The following is a 21,914-nucleotide window of genomic DNA, read 5'->3' on the forward strand; positions in this document are numbered from 1 at the left end:
TTTCATATGTTTTGCCAGACATTTAGCAGTTGCTTAATTTCAATGCCTCTAACTCCAACACCTGCTGAACATTGCCGTAGGTATCATTTATAAACAGCCCCATGTAAACTTTCATAGGTTAGCTGCCTAAATCAATTCACTGTTGACTGTTCACTACTAACACCAAACCTGGCTGCACTGCTCAAAGGCTTGTCTTTATCTTTCTTTATATCAGAGACATACTGTTTTGAAATGCCATATTCTGTTGCAGTTTAGGCTGAAGATGTTCTATTGCCTTGCTTTACAATGATTTTCAGTTTTTCTTCTATTGACATTTTTGTTTACATCTGGGGGCTGGCTTAAGCCTAGGGCCAACTGGGCAACATCTTTCCTGTACAACTTTATCTTCTCTGTAAAAAACATATCATTAGTAGAAAATCATTCACTCTAAACACATAGCTGCAACTAGGAGCGTTACTTCACACAACTTGTACTTGTCTGAGTTACATCGAATTTGTCTGCCCAGATTTCTCATCCTGGTTAGAGGGATTCTACTGTAAATAAAAACAAAATGATCACTAGGCATAAGAAACAGTGAATGAACAAGAATATGATGGTAATAAATGGTAAATAAGTGGAAGTATAACTCACCAATAAGTGGAATTTTAATTACGTGTAACCCCTTGAGGGTTGAGGCTATACCTGAAAGCCCTCAGAACCTTCCCCAGATTTGTCAAAGACAGGTATTTCGAATGTTGGTAGGGAAGAAATGAGTGACAGTCAGTAATTTTGCCATGCAAAATGTGTTGATCACCCTGCAAAATGGGTTGGGGTAGAGGCTGATAATCTGTGTAAAATGTGTCTTGTGGAAACAGAAACTGTGAAAAACAAGGGTTTACTGAATTTACATGCCATACAAACCATTAGTTACTGCATCACCTTACATGTTGCTTATGACTACACTAGGATGACTGTGGTGACCTATCAGATGAGCCAGAGGACTGCCCAGAGTACAAATGCACACCTGGTCAGTTTCAGTGTGATAATGGTAACTGCATTCACCCTTCTCTCATCTGCGACAACCACGACCACTGCAAAGATGGTTCAGACGAACCTGACTGTGACCAAGTAAGGCCTGTCATTTTACAGCAGGAGGTGAGGGTAAGCAGTGCTGATACGTTCTTCAGGACCAAAAATACCAAAGAGGGAAATCTGATTCAGGTTTAAAAGCTTAACCCATTCATTATATATTTTTTTTACTTTACAGCACTACATTCTGTCCAACCAAAAGACAAGTTTGTTGACAGTAGAAAAGATATCTTGTAATGCAGGGGCTATAAAATTTCTTCATTAATCTCTTTTGCCAAGTGGTGTCTCTTTTTACAACATTCTATTTAATTTAGTTCTGCTCACCATGAGGCAGTTTTATTCAGCTTTATAATTATACCTCAGTGAATAATAGAAAGTGCCAGTGATAATACAGTACACTGTTCCCTTGAATATCGCACATAACTGATACCGAACATGGCACGTGTTAATGGAACTGCATGATAATGAATACTCAGAATGAATGTGATTTATCCTAACTGGTAACAGTTATTATCCATTCAATAACAATTTAGGCCCACTAAATACACACCTGTTGTTATGGAAAGTACCAGAAACACACATAGGCATGGTTGGGTAAACAGAAAGTGATGAAAAAGGGCACAATAAGGAAGAAACATGTACCACAGAGAGACATGAGATGGGCTTAAGGTAAGAGGTTCTGTGGCTAGGGGGTGGAGAGTGAGTGGTCTCCACCTAATGGGGTTAACTCCTTGAACAGGACTTCATCTTTGAATCCCTCAAGGCCACCAGAAACCACAGACACTGTACCATCACTGTCAGCAGAAGCCAGCTCAGGCATGCAATAATGGTGTTTTTTAAACTGAAAAATTCACTATACAGTAATAGCCGAAGTGCAGGTTTTCATTTCACAGTAAAAACAAAAACTGATATAACCAAAAGCACTATAACACAGGGATCACTGTACTTAATAATTTCATAGATGAATTTCAATACCTGAGATCAGAAGTTGGAGGCCAGTGTGGTGAATGTATATCTCTGCTCACTGACTTCATGGTTCTAGGTGGTTGTTGTAAGCAATTTGTGTTTCTCATGGGTCCTTTAATCACTGTTGTTGAGAAGTGAAAAGAAATGCAAAAATAATGGTTTAAAATGCCAGTCAGGAAGAAGATTACTGCTCTGCAAATTTGTTCAGATATCCAAGAGGCTTTTAATTTTACAATATTATGAAGGGTGTAGGCTGGGCACTCCTAGCTTTGGGCTCATATATCTTCAGGGGGTAAATGGGACTGACTGCTTTTACTGTTATTGCAAATTCTTCATGTAGGTTACTTTTCCCATCTTCAGTATGCTTGTGTGCCATCGCAGTTTAAGTGTCCAGCTCACAACAATACTGGGGCATATTGTATTGCTCGCAGTCGCAGGTGTGATGGAAAGATGGACTGTAGTGGCGGGGAAGATGAAGCCAACTGTCCTATTCCTTCATGTTCAGCTGACTGGTTCTCGTGCAACAACAAATCTCAGTGCATCCCAAAGGTAAAGATAGCATTGTCATGCTGATGAAGTTTAACTCGTTCTGTGTCTGAGCCTTTGTTGGCTTTTTGGCCTCCAGTGCCAAGGGCCTGGGAGGCTGTGTGACCCACACTACTGGCCATTTTCAACTTTTTTTTTTTTTTTTCTATGAATAGAACTGAAAAGTGGTCAAAATAAACCTAGAGGTAGTAAAAGTGCTCACTTTGGCTGTTTTCTGCCTGAAAACCGATGTTTGTGATGTGGATAGATAGTCCAATTTGGTGTGGAGTGGGTGGATGCATGTAGTACTTGTAGCATGAAAACTCAACCTGGTTTACATGATGCAGCCACAGCTGAAACTATGATGATGGGAAGTTGGGGTACTAATACTAATTTTGTGTATTTTCACTTTTTTTTTTAAATAATTATATTGGTATAAGGCACTATAAACACTTGCATAAGGCACAATAAACACTCAAGCTGCACATAGTCACATTAGTTATGGTAAATCACATGCTTCTTATGTTATTTTCCTTATATTATATTTACTTATACACTACTGTATTATTTTCATTATACTGTATATGCTATTTATGCATCACTATCAGTTAGTTCATCACCTGGAAGTTCTCCAACTTCAACTGGAAGTCAAGAGTAAGCACAATATCTTTGGCAGTGTGGCGTGACCCAGATTTGAGTCAGATGGTTATTTTCAGATACAATCAGCAGCTGATGTGGATAGATAGTCCATTTTGGTGTGGATTGGGTGGATGCATGGAGTACTTGTAGCATGGAAATGCAACCTGGTGTATGTAATGTGTCCACAGTCAAAATTATGGTGATGGGAAGTTGGGGTTCCGTGCTAATTTTAAGTATTTTCACATTCCCTTTTTTTTTAAATATATTATATTGGTTTAAGGCATGGGAGGGGAGGAGGGGTGTCTGTCATCCCATTTTCTGTTATGCATTAAGGGCAGACTCAAATAATTTTACACAAATGTGAGGAAAACCGTGTCTGTATATATACGGACTCGGCAATTTAGGGTACAATGAGTTAGTCTGTATATATAAGGACTCGGCAGTATTGACACTATTGGTTTTTCCATATATACAGGGTGTCCCTGGAGGTAAGTCAAAAACTTTGAGAAATGACAGATGAGGGAATTTTAAGCAAAAAATGTCATATGAACATGTGTCCAAATCTCAACCGTTACGGAGCTACAATTACCGATGACCTTATGGGCGAAAATGGTCTCCTTCATATACTTCACCCATAAGGTCATCATTAATTGTAGCTCTGTAACGGTTGAGATTTGGACACATGTTCATATATTTTTTCCTTAGAATTCTCTCCTCTATCATTTCCCAAAGTTTTTGACTTAACTCCCAGGACACCCTGTATATGGACAGCGCACGGGACGGATTAAGGTGAAATGTACACTGTAATGTGATTTGAGGAAATGTAATTTAGTTAGGCAAGTCAGTAGGGACGGGTGGACATTTATCTGTCTGTGAGTACAGTATACTGATCCCATATCCTCGTAATTCATCTTGGGTGACCACAGCAGTGTGACTTCTCCATGCATTCATCTTGGCTCAGCTACAATTCTTTGTTCTTTCATTACATATTATCCTAATAGCTTTTAATTAAAATCTCAGTGGATTTGCATATTCGGCCAAGTGTAAATGTCGATAGTGGTCATTTAATAAACTGTACTGATCCACATTCCTACAAGATTTTTGCATTCATTATCAGCAGCTCATTCTATATTGATTCAGTCAGGGTACAACAAATTCCCTTCTTGTAAATGCAGGGTACATCATTCATTTTTACCACCATAGCATCATCTGGCAGGTTTGGGTGTGTGATGGAGATCGAGATTGCTCAGATGGATCAGATGAAATGCTGGATTGCAGCACCCGTGAGTGTCCTCAGGACAACTTCAGGTTAGACATTTACTTCTGTTCATGTTCTTTGGAAAAGTTGTAAAGACAATGTTAAGAGGTAACAGCATTCTGTCACCTGCCTCTTGCAGTTCTGTATACATATGTTTTTCCACATTCTTATACTGTAGGTACTACATCATACAGAATATTCCTGGTTATATTTACACATGGTTTTTATGCTTTGTTCCACTCATTCCATCCTGTCTTATTTTTTTTACTTGTGTTGCTTTCTGCCCACTCATCCTCTTCACTCATCTTTGTTATTTCATTTACTGGACAGTTCTCTATTCTTTTGCCAAATCTCTGTTATTAGTCCTTTCAGCCAGGGGAATCTCTCCTAAATTGAATAAAATTATCTGGCATAGCTCAGAACAAATTTAAAAATATTTCATTGGACTGAAGGGGATCATGTTGACATATTTATGATCTGACCACTGATGAGCATGTGTTTATCTTTTCATTTGATGGCAATTTCTCACATATCATAATCTTGAATCATTCCCCACTTCGATCCTGTATCCTAGAGGTCCCCACACAGTATCTCATCCTTAGTCTTCCTTGCTACACCTCTGGGCATTTTTCTCTCCACATATTATACCTGTCCTCCCCCCCTCCTTTCAACATATCCAGACAATCGCAGCCTCCCAGTTTTCATCACTTTAATATTTCTTGTCCAATTTCTCCCACAACACACTGTTCTCAGTTCTTTTACTCTGTAAGACCCTGCTCATCTGTCTCAACATTCTCATTTCTGTGTGCTCCAGTCTGCTTTTATCTTCATCTCTCATGGGTCAAGTCTCACTGCCATACAGCATAACACTACTCACACATATACTTTGTTTTTTGTTTTTTTTTCTTTTAAACATATGGTAGCCTACCTTTGACATGAAAAGAGAGCCCCTTCCTAGGACAGAAGATGGGGTAGTTCCCCAAGCTTCTTCCATCCATTTCCCATTCTAGCAGTGAAACTAGCTTTTGCCCCTCTTATGTCTCCCAGGTAAAAAAAAATGTCTTCACATATTCCATGTGGCAGTCACATCAACAGCATGGACACCTACTTATAGCACACACTGAAATGCTCTTATATCCTGTAGTTTACATCTGTTCACAGCATCTTTTCTGGACTCGACTGTTACAAGTATTATCTGTCTATCTATCTATCTATCTATCTATCTATTGCCAGATGCCTTAATCCCATACGGGGTGGCCACAAACAAATCGCCTCCATATCACCCTGTCCCTCACCATTTCACTGCCCTGCTTCCAACTCACACCCCCCTCTCTCATATACCTCTCCACTCCATCTCTCCATCTTATTCTTGGCCTCCCCCTTCCCCTCCACCTCACTCACATACACTCTCGTCATCAGTCTCTCACTCTCCATCCTCTCCACATGGCCAAACCACAACAGTATGTTTCTCCTAACACTTCCTATTACATCCACATCCACACCACAATGCTCCTTTACATCGTTATTTGTCAATCTGTCTCTCCATGTGACTCCACATGCTCCTCTCAAATAATTCATTTCCACTGCTCTCACTCTTGACTTGTGTCCCTCCAACAATGTCCAAGCTTCACTTCCATACCTTAGGGCTGGTGTCACAATACTGTAATGTAGTAATTTTTTCACTTCCATGCTCACTTCCCTGTTTCTTATCACCGCCTTCATGGAACCAGCAATCATTCTTCCCTGCTGAACCCTTTCAAGCACTTCACCCTCCAGCCTTCCATCCTTACTCATCACACTACCCAAATACTTAAACGTACTCACATTTTCCAATTCCTCATCATCCAACCACACTATACATTCACTGACTTCACTTCTCTCGAAGACCATAACTTTACTCTTCCCTACATTCATCTTTAGATTCCGTTTCTTACACATTCTCCCAAACTCATCCACCAAGCCTTGTAGCTCCCCTTCGTCTTCACTTAACAACACAGTATCATCTGCAAACAACAGTACAGGGAGTTTCCAAACACTGCCCTCTTTCATTAGGGCCACTCCAACATCCACTGCCCTACCTTGTATCTCTTTTATAACCCCGTCCACGTACAGACTGAACAACCATGGAGACATGACACATCACTGTTTCAACCCAACCTTCAAACAGAAAAATTCACACAGTTCACTATCTACATGCACTGCCACCTTAGCACCTTCATACATACTCTTCACAGTATTCAACAACTTCCCATCTACTCCATATATGCTTAATACTTTCCACAATCCTTGTCTTTCCACCATGTCATATGCTTTCTTCAAATCCATGAAGACCGCATGCAATTTCTTTCCCTTCTCTAGAAACTTTTCCACTAAAGATCTGTTCTTCTCCAACTAATTTCTCTGTTGTTTCCCTAATTCTGTCAGTAAGTATCCTACCATATACTTTTTCTATTACACTAAGAAGACAAATATCCCTGTGTTTACCACACACTTCTTTTTCCCCTTTCCCTTTGTAAAAGAGAATAATTATACCTGACTTCCAATCCTCTGGGACTCTACCTTCCTCCCAGGCCAATCTGCACATCTTCCACATCCACTCTATTACAATCTCTCCCCCATGCTTCAGCATTTCACCACACACTTCATCAATTCCTGGGGCTTTTCCCATTTTGACTTTCTTCATTGCTTCCACAACTTCCATCCTACTGATTTCTTCCTGTCTTCTCACCTCCCTCCTTCTCCCAGCCATTCCCCAGCCACTTATATTTGTATTACTTTCATTCTCTATGTTCAACAATTCCTTAAAGTGTTCTTTCTATCTGCTCACCTTTTCTCCCTTCTCCACTAGTAATCTACCATTTTTATCTCCACTCCCTTACTAACTTCACTGCCACCCTGTCTAACTCTCTTTACCTCTTTCCAGAAAATGTTCTTACGGTCCCTCCACTTTACACTCAAATTCCTTCCAAATTCCTCATCCACTTTCTTCTTACTCTCTTTTAGTAATCTTTTAACCTCCTCTTCCTTTCTACATATAACTCTCTCTTCCGTCGCTCAACTTCTTCCACGCCCCTACTTCTCATCCACTCATTATATGCAGTCTTCTTATATACTGGACAGAATTCCTTTCAACTCCTTTTACAAACTCCCTTTTTACAGCACAGGGCGATATACCTTGTTCCACAATATCGGTTCCTTTGCACCAACCGACCATGACCCTTACCTAACCATTACAGTATTAGCTGTCAAGCCCTTTGCTGCCATCCCCCACTCCATCTCTTGGACTTCTCTCTGGCCTCCTTGCATGCTTTCAGCAATCAAAACTAAATCATCAGCATATAAAAGCTTGTCATTGTAGCCAACTTAAGTGTCAGGATCAACAGTAATGCACTCAACACAGACTCTCTCTCTCTCTCTCTCTCTCTCTCTGAGCTGTCACACTGCAGCCACCATCAGTGCATGAATTTATTTTTTTTTGTAAATTTTTCCTATTTGAGACTAACTTTTCACACATCTTATTCCCTTAACTCCTTCAATCAGAGGACAGATTTAAAAAAATATAGTGCTGTTATCTATCTATCCATAGCCAGACACTATAATCCCATAAGGGGTGGATGTTTGTCTCTGAGTTAGTTGTTTTACGGGATGGAGAACTAAACCGCTGCCAAGCCATTTTTTGACATGTAGGGAACTTATGTGGGTTGGTTATATGGTTTACCACCCAGTACTGTAAATGTTTTTCTGGCTTACAAGAAAGCATTAAGTTTGTCCCTCAATGTAAAGCCACCTGAAAAGGAAATAAGAGCAATAAAAAGTGACACAAGAAAGATGGGAGAAATTAGAAGAATGGAGGGAAGACACAGAAAAACAATGATAAAGTAAAGTGCTGCTACTTTTAAAAGAATTTTATTCAACTTGGGAAGGATAACTAATAATGAAAAGGTTAATTTTGGCAATATCCAATCCCTTCAGTTCCAAAAACCTTCTAAGCTAAACAGAATCATCTGTGGCTGCTACATACAAAAGAGGTTTAGATTTCACTGAAATCAAGGTACAGTATTAATTTTTTTTCTCACCCATTCACTTATACATCTATCCATTCCTTCAGGTGCAGCAATGGGCGCTGTATACCCCGCTCATGGAAATGTGATGCAGAGTTTGACTGCCCAGAAAAAGAGGATGAGGACAATTTGGAATGCAGAGGAACCCACACCTGTGAGGTTTCTCAGTTCCAGTGCCACAATAACAAGTGAGTGAAAAACAGATATATGTTTGGAAGAGCTAAAGGTAGAATAACACACCTATGGAAGTGAGAAAGAGAGTTCTACAGTGGAGTCGCCTAATTCACGTATCTGTAAGCCGTGGATTTGTGATCAGCGGTACTTTGCCCAACCAGTCCGTATTTTTTTTTTTTTTTTTTTTAATTCTGCAGAAAAAAATTGAAAAATGCAGTTCCTAGGTTCCAAAGTGGCTCATTTCCAAGGAGATTTATAATACCCGGGCACCCATGATGTATTCTGTGGCTGCTAGCCAATCACAGACAACCTAGATCCAGCAGCCAGTCACAGCCCGGCCCTGGTGGCAAGTGTGCACACTACAGCTGCTATGTCTTTTTTTACCTCCTGTCCCTCCAACCGCCTCATGCTGAGAGGTGCTAAGTTATCCCCAGCCCCTACCCACCCCATCCACTTAAGCATTTTCATCCGTCGGAATCAGGTGAGGCCCTTTAATAATTGTTTATTTCCACTTAAATATTGTTTATTTCCATTAAATACATTCATTGAATATTTCTAAGATTGTCTGTTGTGTTTGCTCTTGGCTAGTTAGGTGTAGGTAGGGTGCTGTTGGGGGGTTCCATGAGGGTCCAGACTAAATATCCTTTTTTCCCATTGGTTCTTAACTTCATAAACCGCAGATTTCATAAATCACGGGTAGGTACCAGTCTCTAATTGCTGCAGATTAGGCAACTCCATTGTATATAAAAGGTTGGCCTTGGGGGAAAAAAAAAAAAACTACAATGCTGTATATGAAACGAAAATTAACTGAAGAACCACTCCTATATGTGCTTAAGACTAAAAGCACAGTTAAGGAAGTGATTTTCCTGAGCATGTCACTGTTTTAACACAGGCATGTTTCACCCCCACAAAAAATACAATAGCCTAGTCAGTAAGCCACCTAAAGAGTTAGGATGCAAGTGAAACTTAAAGGAAGGGTTCCATGTATACCACTGAGTAATAACTGAGCAGACAAGACTTCATCATTTTATGAGGAAAGTCCTCATACAGTAGGGCACCAGGTTTCATCCCTAATAGGGACCATGAAAAGTGCTGCAAAAGTTGATTTCGCCAAAGTTGGGGCACGGACCTTATGGGAAATAAGCAAATAGGGACTAAGCCCGTAAGAAAACTCACCCCCAAGTGCATTTCCTACTTTAAATACATCCTAAAGTTACCTGAAATGTTGCTATTAACACATTAAATAATAAAGTAACTAACAATAAAAACTAAAAACATCATAAAATACAGTATGTATTGGCAATATTACTTACACATGTAACACACACACTCCCTCCATTCAAACATAACATTCACTAGAGAGACCAAGGTGAAGGGCTTAATGGACTCAATGCTAGGGGTGGTATCTGAGGCCCTGGGTAGAGGTAGTGGGCCTCAGCATTGCCTTCAACACCATCTCCATCACCACTACTGCTTACAACACCTTCTCCATCACCACCACTGCCTCCAACACTGTCTCCATCACCACTCCTTTCTTGTTGTGCCCTTTGATGCATTTTTTTTTTCTTTTTTTAATATATTGCAAAGAAGAAGGAACCAAAGGCCAGAAGCCCACAAACCATTCCTTCCAAAACAAAAACAACACAACAGAGAGCTAAATTCAAGATCTGTTCATTTCGAGATGCCTGGACACACTGCGTTTGAAAGATTGGAGATCATAGGAAGTAGGAAATACAGACAGAGGGAGACAGTTCCAGTGTTGACCTGTTGCATAACTGAAGGACTGGGAGTACTGGTTAACTCTTGCACTAGAGAGCTGGAGAGAAAAGAGATGAGAGTTTGTTGCCAGATGGGTGCTACATGCCCATCATAGAGGTTGAGGGATACAAGCAGACAGTTCAGAGGAACGGTGACCAAAGATGTAGCAACAGAAAAGAAATAAAGATGTGACAGTATGGTGAAGAGACAGAGATTAAAGGAAGCCAGTAAGAGGAGGTGAAATAATAAGACAAAAAGCCTTTGACTCCACCTTGTTGAGAAGTGCTGTAAGAAGGGAGCCTCCCCACACATTAGAGTTGTACGCTGTACAGGGACAAATAAAATCCATGTATTACTCACGTGCATCCTGTAGCATCTGAATGATCTGCGACCGGGTGACTTTGACTGTTCGGTAGGAGCTGGACAGCCATATTTGCTCAACTTGTGGTTTAGGGTCTATTACCCTTGCTTGGCCAGAAAGGCCAGCCAGCTGCCAAACCAATTTTCTGAATTGTAGGCCGCCCAACCGGCGGTTGGAAATTTTATATTTGGATATGGACAACTAAATCCAGATAAGGGTGTCATAGAGCCAAGGCCTAACATACGGATACGGAGCATCTGGATAATCGAGTGATTACTTATTCATGCTTCTAAAAAATTATTTCTCTATATGTCACACTAGGTGTATACCCTTCCACTGGATGTGTGATGGAGAAGATGACTGCCTCGACCAATCAGATGAGCTCGGCTGTGTCACAAGGAACTGCAGTGAGACTGAGTTTCGTTGCCAGGATGGAAGGTTAGTTTTAACCATGATCGAGTTCTTGTGTCAATAAAGTATTTTCTTAATACTATGTAGTTTTGTAGGCACCAGGTAATCTAGTGAACTGAGGCATCAGTCAGAGTGAATGCTGTGCACATCAGTTTCAATCTTCAAAAGATATTTGTAGGTGTTTGATCATATAATACCACTAAGGGCAAGACTACCACCTACTGTACCTTTTAATTTTCTGGACTAAAGTAACCTACTCTTAGAGTCTCTACAACTCCCTTACAACAATATGGGATTGGCTGCTACAGTATTACCTTTACCATTTTTAAGTAGTTGTGTGAATTTTTTTTTCCCCTAATTTTATCTTCTCTTCCATGTCTGTACATTTTTCCCCCCTGTTTTTTAAAACAGTAACAGTCCAGTATTATACTTCAAAAACTGCTGCTAAATGATACTGAAATAGGTTGTTTATATTATACTGTCTTATTAAACTATGAATTAATATTTTCTTCATTTACTTACTAATAATTTCCTTGGTTAACAGATGCATTGAAAGCAAACTGAAATGTGATAGTGAGCCACACTGTTCTGATGGAAGTGATGAGGCAGACTGTCAAGTGGAGTGTGTTGAGAACATGTTCAAGTGTGAAACATCAGAACTCTGCATCTATCAGTGAGTTTCAACATCTGTGTACAGGCAGTATTTATTATATACAAGATGTGTGTTTTCCAAATGCAACAACTTTTTCCCTACAACTGGTACTGAAAGCTGGAGGAAACTGGTAAATCAGTAGTATATGTTGTGGTGGATTTTATTTAGGCAATTTTCTCTGTAATTTATTTAGAGCTTGAAAAAAAACATGGTGTCATATAATAGGACTCGCTATATATCATACTCTTCACAGCTATTGTCAAACCTTGTGTCTGTGGAATGATTTAAATGAGAGGAGTCAGTGCTTATTATATTACTGTTACCATTGTTACCTGCTTCATAAAATACTATGTGCAGTATATGAAATCACTGTAGTGTATAGTATATGATGATGAGGATGTAACTATTGCTGTTTCATTCTTCATTTTGTTCTTGTTCATGGAGAAAACTTTTACGCTGACAGTTAACCATGTCCAAGCCAATTAACCTTCAGTATTCAACTTTACTGGGTGTACAGCCCAAGCATCCATCTATGCCTCCACCTCCTGCACCCCACCTACAGACAAAGTGATTATCTGAAAAATTGTTTTAGTTTTTGTTTTTGAAGGCTCCAACATGCTTGCATGTGTTGGCCTTGGTCAACTTATAGCAGCTCTCCATGCTGCTCGATCTCTGGCAGCTTCTCCATTTAGTTCCTTAACCCTGAGGTCATACTTAATGACCTCATCCCAGGTCTTTTTTTTAGTCTACCTCTCACTACCCTACTTCCAACATTAACACTTCTCACCTTCTGCGCCCATTTATCATTCCCCACCCTCTCCATATGCCCAAACCATCTCAATCTACCTCTCCTCATCACAACACTAATACACTCCAGTCCCATCCTACTTCTCAACTCTTCCATTGTAAACCTAGCCCCCACAGGCCTTGCACTCAAGGATGCACTGCACAGCCACTTAATCATCGCCATTTCTGTACATTTGAGCTTGCGAATACCCTCTTTGTTTACTGCCCAGGTCTCACTACCATACAGCATTACACTCCTGACACATGCCTCATGAAAGGTCCCTTAGGATGGAGGAAGAGCCCTCTCAATGTCAAGAGAGGCAACAGCTCCCTGAACTTCTTCCAACCACTCCTCATTCTAACCACACAGCTAGCTCTTGCCCCACCTCCAGCACATAACATGTCTCCCAAATAACAAAGCTCTTCCACACACTCAAGAAACCCACCAGCAAGTTCAATCCTTTCGCACCTGGCAATATCCACATGCTCTCCCCGACACACCGCACACATGAAATCAGTATTATCTTGCAGTCTACCTCTAACACCACTACACCACAAGACTGAATTACTTCCCATGCCCTTGTGACAAATCGCACATGGCCATTCTCCCTCTTCTTTGACAGTTTAAATATTAAAATCTTCCCATTGTCCGCACAATTCCAAGGCCATATCCACAAGAACATATTGCTTTTGGTGTGCTTCACCATCCATCACTAACCCAGCCCATCCTGCCTGTTCCTCTCATGTCCACCCCTCCAATAAGTTCCCCTCAACTCATCACTCCTGGAGTCGGTGAGTTAGATAGAAGATTTAACAATTCTTACGGCTACCACACAGGTAAATATCCACTTCAGACCTAGAATGCAGTTATTGAGTGAACACATCAGTTACCTATAAAATCTGGCAGTGCAACCACCCACATGACCTCAACTGAAACATTTGCCTTCAGATTTACTGCTCAGGCCAAGATTTCCCAGGCAAAGCGTCCATCAAATCCAAGATATGCTGTTCTTATCATGGTGCATTACCAATTACTTGCTTATCATTCAATGGGACACACTACAACACTCCCCAACACCCCATACACAAGACACCATACAACAAACACAGGAACTCAACATTCAAATAAACAACAAAATATCAGAACAGCAAACACTAAACTGGAATAATTATCTCCAAACACCTGATCACAAAACAAACACCAGCAAACTCTACAAAACACTAAACAGCAACAGCAACACTACACAATCACATGCTGCCATCTCAACAACAGACACCATACCTTCAAACAAACAATAAGAAAACACTCTCATCAATCACTTTTCACATGTCAGCCATCTAAACCCCCATCGCGATGATCGAAGTGTCATCTGCTGTAAGAGACAGTTCCCAACAGACACAGACTTCGCACCTTTCATTTACAACCAGACGAAGCACATCATTAGCAACCTTAAGCACTCATCTGCCTGTGGACCAGACAACATAAATAACATACACCTTAAACACCTTGGACCACAAGGCATACAAGCACTCACCAACAAATCAAACAACAGCTACTCACACAACATAATACCCAACATCTAGAAGCATGGCATTACCATCACTATCCCCAAACCAAACAAAGACCCCATGTTACCTTCCTCACACCGCCCCATCACACTCCTCTGCACCCCCTCCAAGGTCACTGAACAACTCGTACTACAACTAATTACACCCCACACCCCCCTAGCCCCAACACAACATGGTTTTAGGCCACTACACTCCACAAACACTCTTCTTACAGACATTACACAGAGAGTTTTTGATGGCATGAATTCAGTTAGGCCACCACACAGAACACTCCTAGTCACACTAGACATTAGCAAAGCTTTTGATGCTATCCCCGACCACACCCTCACAAACAAGGGAGGGATGTCTTAACTTCTGAGGAAAAGAATCCTATTTAGTGTACAGTTTTATAGATAGTTCCTGCATGATAAAAGATGGAGGATTATTATGCATTAGAGTTTCAGGCTGTATTTCTTCATTAACCATTTACTACTCTGGGTGGTAACCATATAACCAAATTTTGGCGCCTGGTGGTTTAGTGGGTAATTATTGCACTCTAATCGGATTGAGCCGGTGAAGGTTTATATCCAAGGGGTGGTTGGGGTTGATTGCTCATGTAATGCAACTCAGGGATGAGTGAGGCTGGTCACTCTCATCTTCAATGTCGGGACCAATTGCCTAGCCCCAGGCTCCTACGCTCCTCATGGGGCAATGTAGGATTGGATGATGGATGGATGGATGGAAAGGTTAATGATATACAGTAGTGAACTGTATCTCCAATTCAGAATCTTGTCAAAGTACTTCATTTTCATTCATTTACCTACAGGGCATGGGTATGTGATAGTGACCCTGATTGCACTGACGAATCTGATGAACGCAACTGCAATGTGACCTGTGACCCGGATTTTTTCCCATGTGATGATGGACACTGTACGGTGCAGACGTGGGTATGTGATGGTGAAGGTGACTGTCCAGACATGAGTGATGAGAAGCCAGAACTCTGTGCCAACCATACCTGTGCTCCAGGCAGATTTAGGTGAGACAATGAGATGCTTTCTGGAACAGTGGAGTTGAGTACAGCAAGTTTATTAGAATTAGGTTGTTTGAAAGTGATGAATACAGAATATTTATTTGGAATTTTTTGCATGAAGATTATAGTCATCACTGTATTCACTCAATTCCCCATATCTATGTGTTCACATATATGTTACACTAGGATGTTTAGGGATACTGTGAAGTAAACCAACAGAATGATGAAGTTATGTAAGGTGGCTGGAACGTCAGAAATGGTGGCTGAGATGCTCAAGCTCTTCATAATTTAGGTTTAAAAATGGCAACAACTGAGTTGTTAAATGCATTTGCAAAAAAAATATAGTGCCCGGCCATTGTCCATTTTTTTTCTTTATTTCCTTTCTGTGATGGCATTGTATGAAAACTAAGATGAAAGGGTGCAAAGTGGAGGCAAGGGAGGGTGTAAAGTGTGTAAGGTTGGGCACGAATGGGAGAGGAAGATGCAAGGAAGGAGTTGCTTTCCTGATGAATGAAAAGTGGCAGAGTGGAATGAGAGATTACAAATGTGTCCACACAAAATGTATGTGTCAAGTTCAAGTTTGAAAAGGTGAAAGTGGCAGTGATTGTGGCATATACATTGTGATGACAGGAGTGAAACAGAGAAAGACAGGTTTTGGGATGAGCTGGGTGAAGTAGTAGGAGAAATGCCCAAGAGTTATAAAGTGTTTGTAATGGGCGACATGAATGGAAGAGTAGGCACTTGTCCTGAGAATAAGAGAATACTAGGAGAGAATGATAATGGGAAGCAACTGAAGGACATGTGCCAGGAGAGGAGGTTGTGCATTTGTAATTCTTATTTTAAACTCAACGATGCACATAAATATATGTGGTATAGAGGGAATGGAAAGCGTGTTGGAAGGAGCCTGATTGATTACATGCTCGCAGAGTAATCGATGCTGGGTCGTGTCACTGGTACAAGGGCAGTGATAGGACGATGTGGAGGTTTGTCAGATCATATGATTGTGGTATGCATGATCAAGCTGAGAGGAGTGGGGTGGACCAAGAGAGAGCGGAGCTGTCAGGGAGAGAGACAGAGAGAGAGAGACTGAAAGTTGAGAAGCTGAGGATCAGAAAAATGGCAGATGAATACAGGGCCAGAGTACAGGAGGAGTTAGAATCAGTGAACTGGAATGAAATAGATCCGGACAGCTTGTGGAATGTATATAGGGACTGCTTAGTCAGGAATGCTAAAGTGGTGTGTGGTGTGGCAAGAGTAACAAAAAAAAAAAAAAAAGAGTACAGCATAGTGGGATGACGAGGTTAACAGAGCATTAGAGGAAAAAAGGAAGAAGTGGCTACAGTGGATACAGGACAGTGATTCAGTTGAAATAAGAAATGAATATATTGAGATTAGGAAGCACATAAAGAGACTAGTGAAGAGGAAAAAGAAGGAAGGAAATGATGATCTAGGAAGAAAAATGAATGCCAATTACAATGAAAATTGGAAGTTATTCTGGAAAGAGGTGTGGAAATATGGAAGTGACTGTGGAAAGAAATGTGAAAGTGTCAAAGATGTAAGTGGTAGATTATTAACTCATGGGGATGAAGTAAGGACCAGATGGAATGAATACTTGGAAAGTCTGATGAATGGGAATGGAAAGTGCAAAGCGACTGTTAATATGATTGGTTTTGGGGGTGTACAGAGAAGGAATGCAAAGCCAGGAAACATGACACTTGCAGAGGTGAAGAAAGCTGTAAAGCAGCTGAAAAATGGGAAAGCAGCTGGGGTTGATGGGGTGTATGCAGAGATGATTAAGTGTAGTGGAGACAGTGGAATGAAGTGCTTGTTGGAGCTATGTAAGAAGGCTTGGAGAGTGAAACTGCCAGTAGAATGTAAAAAAGCAGTGCTTGTATCCCTGTACAAAAATAAAGGTGAGCAAAGTGAGTGCAAGAATTATTGTGGCAGAAGTCTACTGAGTTTTGTAGGGAAGATATATGGAAGAATTATTATGAAGAAAGATATCAGCTGACGTCCTAGTAAGTGATGAACAGGGTGGATTTAGGAGAGGCAGAGGATGTGTGGATCAAATATTTGCAGTGAGACAGATAATGGAAAAGGCGTGTGAGAAGGACTATAAGGTGTTTATGGTATTAATGGATCTGGCAAAAGCATACAACAAAGTAGACAAAGAAGAACTGTGGAAGGTTTTGTGCATGTACAGTGTAGATGGTAAGCTGCTAGGTGCTGTCAAAAGTTTTTATGATAGTAGTAAGGCATGTGTAAGGGTACATGGGCATCGAAGTAAATGGTTCACGATCAATGTGGGCACGCGACAAGGTTGTATGATGTCCCCATGGTTGTTCAGTATATGTATATGGATGGGGTGATGAGAGAAGTAAAAACATGAGTAATGGAGAGAGGGATGGCACTGGTAATGAATGGTGATGAATGGACTATTTCAAATTTGTTGTATGGCGATGATGCAGTGCTACTTGCAAATACTGGACAAGAGTTTGGTAAACAAGTGCAGAGTTTTGTAAATATCTGTGAGCATCGTGCCTTGAGAGTAAATGTAGAAAAGAGTAAAGTGATGGTCATTGAGAGAGAAGGTGACTCCCAGTGTGATGTTAGTGAATGGAGAGAGACTGGAGTTGGTGAGAGAGAGTTCAAATTCCTGGGTACAGGAAAATGTGCGACAGAAGTGGAAAGTAGAGTGACACAAAGAAGGAAAGTAGCTGGTGCCATGAAGGCCTTGATAAAAAACAGAGGCCTGAATGTTGCAGCTGCACGACGCTTACATGATGGAGTGTTAGTGCCAACTTTAACATACAGATGTGAGACTATGGTGTGGCATGAAAATGAAAAGTCATGGGTAACAGCACTGGAGATGGGACTGCTGAGGTATTTATGTGGAGTACAGAGAGTGGACAGGACATGGAATAATGTGATCTGTGAAAGATGCAGAGTCAGGAAGTCTGTGGACACCAAAATTAAAGAAATTGTACTGAGATGGTATGGTCATGTGGGGAGAATGGATAACAACAGAGTGGTGAAAAGGGTATATCTGAACGAATCTGAAGGAGGGAGGAGGTGAGGTAAGCCAAGAAGGAGGTGGAGGAATATGGTGGATCAGTGTGTGAGGAAGAGAAGCATGGAAGTCGGTGAGGCTAAGGAACTGACAAGAGACTGAGATGGTTGGATGAATTTTGTGCGGAAAAGTGTGTAACCAGGGATTTGGCACCCCTTTTTAACATTACGGTGTTCGGGTTAACTTTATCAGATAAGTATATGTGAAGCTACAGGTGATGAAATTTTCTGGCCTATCTGATGGAGCCAGGATTCCATGGGCTTGAATGATGAATGAATGGATGCAAAGCCCATTGAACTGGACAAACTTAGGCTATCTGGATGTTGCTACCCCTCACCCCACCCTAGGGTGGGAAAGGAGGTCTGAATGATGATGATGATGATGAATATAGTATATAAAGGTAGAAGTGATGCAACAGAAGTAACTGCAAAGAGGGACACCTTATGGTGGTGCTGATATAACTGGGCAGTTCTGCTGCCTGGCTGTACAAACATCCCTCAACTTCCTTTCTGTCCCCCCAAAGGAGGAAGGTGGACTGCAGGAGAAGGACAGGTTCATCTTACAGTTCACCAGGTTCATGTCCAGATGAGCCTGGGAAAATAGCAACAACAATCTCACCACTTCCTTAAGTGACAGAGAGGGTCAGGGTGATGGATGGATTGGTTGATGGATAGATAAAAACAAGATGTTTGTAAGAACAGTCTGTTTTGTACTGTACTGATATGGCTATACAGTATTATTTTTAAGAAAATTCAGAAATGAGGTGGCAGACAGCCAGTAAAATGTGCATATATTTCACTAACACTCTCTAACCCTCCCAAGGTGCCAGAACAACATATGTATTAGAGAAGAACAGGTGTGCAATGGATCACCACAATGTTCAGATGGCTCAGATGAATCTCCAGAGTTATGTAAGTAGTTTACTTTCCTTTATTCAAATTGTCAGGCTTATTACAGTGAGTTTATTCCAGGCACATATTGATTCTCGAGGTAAATCCACCTCTAATTACTTTTGGCAGTATTAGTGACTGAGAACTAAATCACTGTTCTGAAGAGTAAGAGGGTGACCAACATTTTGAACATTTATCTGTATATCACTTATGCACCAGTTCAATTCACTGATGTTGGTTTTTACCTAATGTTAGTGGCATATGACTGTTAACTGTTTTGTAAAATGACATTGCAACACCAACAGTCACTGATTTACTTATACCAAAAAAATCTCCTTGACCTCTAACAGGTTACAAAAGGAAGCAGTGTGATTCAGGCCAGTTCAAGTGTGCAAACAGTCACTGTGTCAGCTCAGTGAACGTTTGTGATGGTTATGATGACTGCACAGATAACAGTGATGAAGCTGATTGTCCAACTGGCTGCAGGTGAGCAATGAGTGAATGTTTTGGATTTTTCTGCAACACTGTGAAAAGTAACTAGGTCTTTTCAATAACTCTGTGTCTTTTCCCATCCTGCTATTAGTACAGTATTCCATTTTTTCCTACTGTGCCTTCTCTCTCTATTAATGCTCTTATCCTTGTCTTAGAAGTACAGGCTTCCTTTTCCTTATATTTTCACAATATTCTTCCATTTCCTCTTTCAACACTGCTTGTCCACTCTTCTCACAGCCGTATTTTCCCACAGATTTGGTAAGTGTTCCCAAATTTGCAACATTAAAAAAGATGGGAACCATACCTGCTCATGTGCCCCTGGCTACTCCCTCCATAGTTACATGCTGAAGAGCCAGAAGTCCTGTTTTGCTAATGGAAATCTTGCATACATGATAGTGGCCAATGACAACTACCTGCGCCGTCTGTCACCCTACAAGCACGCCAACTCAGCTGACATCATCTCACTTAACCCGGTATGGAATTTTCATAATGCTGTACTCCTAGTGTACATTAGGGATCCTCTACCCTGTTTATTTCCCTTGCAACAGTCCAAGAAGCCTTAGATCTAGATCCTGTGCCTGCCTATGGTCCAAGACAATCAGAAAGGCTCATATGGATGTGTGAAATGTAGATGAAAAGTGCATAAGTGGGAGAATTATGTGTGTTTAATCTGTAAACTGTGAAAAATGAATACTTTCTGAACTGTGGATTCCTTTACTGTTCCAGCTCCATATGCCCCACACTCCAGTGTCTGTACTTAAAAGATCCACCACATATTGGCCCATCAGCTGACTATGGTATTGAGCTTGCCCTTCATAACTTTTATTTTTGTGTATACTTATTTTTGTTGTCATACTTCTGATATTTCAGTCTGCTAAGTTTTGATTCTCAGTGGTAGAATGACTGTTTTATCTAAAACTGTTTCACAAAATACTAAGCTAAATGTATTTGATTGTTTAAAAAGTCACATATGAAACTGGGAAAAATAAACAGGTAGTTTTTCTCCCCCCCCCTCCCCCACCCTTTCATGCAATTTCACTGAGCACAGTGGAAAGGTATGGCACCAGACAGGATGAAAGGTATTTGTTATGACTAACAGGTCATTGTGGAACAGATCAGGCATGTGGACAGGTATGATTAACTTAGTCTAACTGAGGAGTAGCTGACAGTTAATTACTGGAGCTTTAAATGAACACAGCTCTCTTAAATTGAAATCTTCTTCTTTGGCAGCCACATGAGACCCTACGAGTTTATAGTGTGGATGTGGTGTATGCTGGTGGTCCTGTTGCATACTGGACAGATGTACACAGTCACAAGCTGTTCTCCATGCCCATACCCACTACCCATGAACAGGTAGCAAACTGGAACAGCCGAACCAGCAGAGATGTGCAAGATTCTCTCATCAAAGTTGTGGTGAGGCAAGGATGATTACTGTAATTATTTCACTTAGTTTTGAATTAATGGAGTAATTGTATGCTTTTCCCTTCTACTCACATTCCAAAGAGATACCCATGGAAAGTTTTGAGTACATCTGTTGCAATACCATGAATCATTTTGTGAGGTCACAAGAGAATCTTCTAGAATATAAAGACTAGATGATGGATACTATGACTATAGAAACTACCTGAAAGAAAAAGAAAGTCTCCCAAGTTTCTAATGAATTGTGCAGATACATGTATGGAAGTGCAGTAGTGTTACAGTAGTTCTCATTTAACATTCTTTCACTAAACGCAATTTTAACTATAAACCTGTTTAATGCTATAGGAAGACTTTTCACCTAGCCTAATATGTAACTGTTCATTATTAAGCAGTCAGGATGTGCTATGAAGGGTCAAATTTGATTTAACTCATGCTAGTATTATCTCAAAACAGCACTTATTACTTTAAACTGGTTATAGGCTATAACTTTTCATACAGACAGACATACCTGATCCATCCATCCATCCATCATCCAATCCTATGCTGCCCCATGAGGAGCGGAGGATCTTGGGGTTAGGCAAATTGGTCCTGACATTTAAATAAGTGTGACCAGCCTCACTCATCCCTGAGTGGCATTACATGAGCAATAAACCCCACCCACCTCTTGGATATAAACCTTCACCAGCTCAATCCGACTGAAGCACCGTAATTACCCACTAAACCACCAGGTGCCAAAATTTGGTTATATGGTTACCCAGTAAAAGGTTTCCTGGTGTACAAGAAACCATTTGGTTTGTCACTCAGTG

The 21,914-nt window shown here is 40.7% G+C and overlaps 1 protein-coding gene across 1 annotated transcript in view; it reads left to right on the plus strand.

The window, feature by feature from the left end:
• The window catches only part of LRP1 (LDL receptor protein 1), a 335,280-nt gene that overhangs the window by 239,892 nt on the left and 73,474 nt on the right, over positions 1–21,914 (plus strand). The window contains exons 54-64 of the mRNA XM_080272895.1: positions 946–1,107; positions 2,395–2,583; positions 4,415–4,506; positions 8,565–8,705; positions 11,132–11,248; positions 11,766–11,894; positions 15,034–15,243; positions 19,130–19,218; positions 19,548–19,683; positions 19,943–20,162; positions 20,920–21,096. Of these exons, the coding sequence (XP_080129021.1) occupies positions 946–1,107; positions 2,395–2,583; positions 4,415–4,506; positions 8,565–8,705; positions 11,132–11,248; positions 11,766–11,894; positions 15,034–15,243; positions 19,130–19,218; positions 19,548–19,683; positions 19,943–20,162; positions 20,920–21,096 (1,662 nt within the window). The remainder of the gene's footprint in view (positions 1–945; positions 1,108–2,394; positions 2,584–4,414; positions 4,507–8,564; positions 8,706–11,131; positions 11,249–11,765; positions 11,895–15,033; positions 15,244–19,129; positions 19,219–19,547; positions 19,684–19,942; positions 20,163–20,919; positions 21,097–21,914) is intronic.

Source organism: Coenobita brevimanus, chromosome 6 (genome assembly GCF_032717465.1).
Source record: "Coenobita brevimanus isolate Jiangsu-jjx chromosome 6, ASM3271746v2, whole genome shotgun sequence".
NCBI classification, from domain to species: Eukaryota; Metazoa; Arthropoda; class Malacostraca; order Decapoda; family Coenobitidae; genus Coenobita; species Coenobita brevimanus.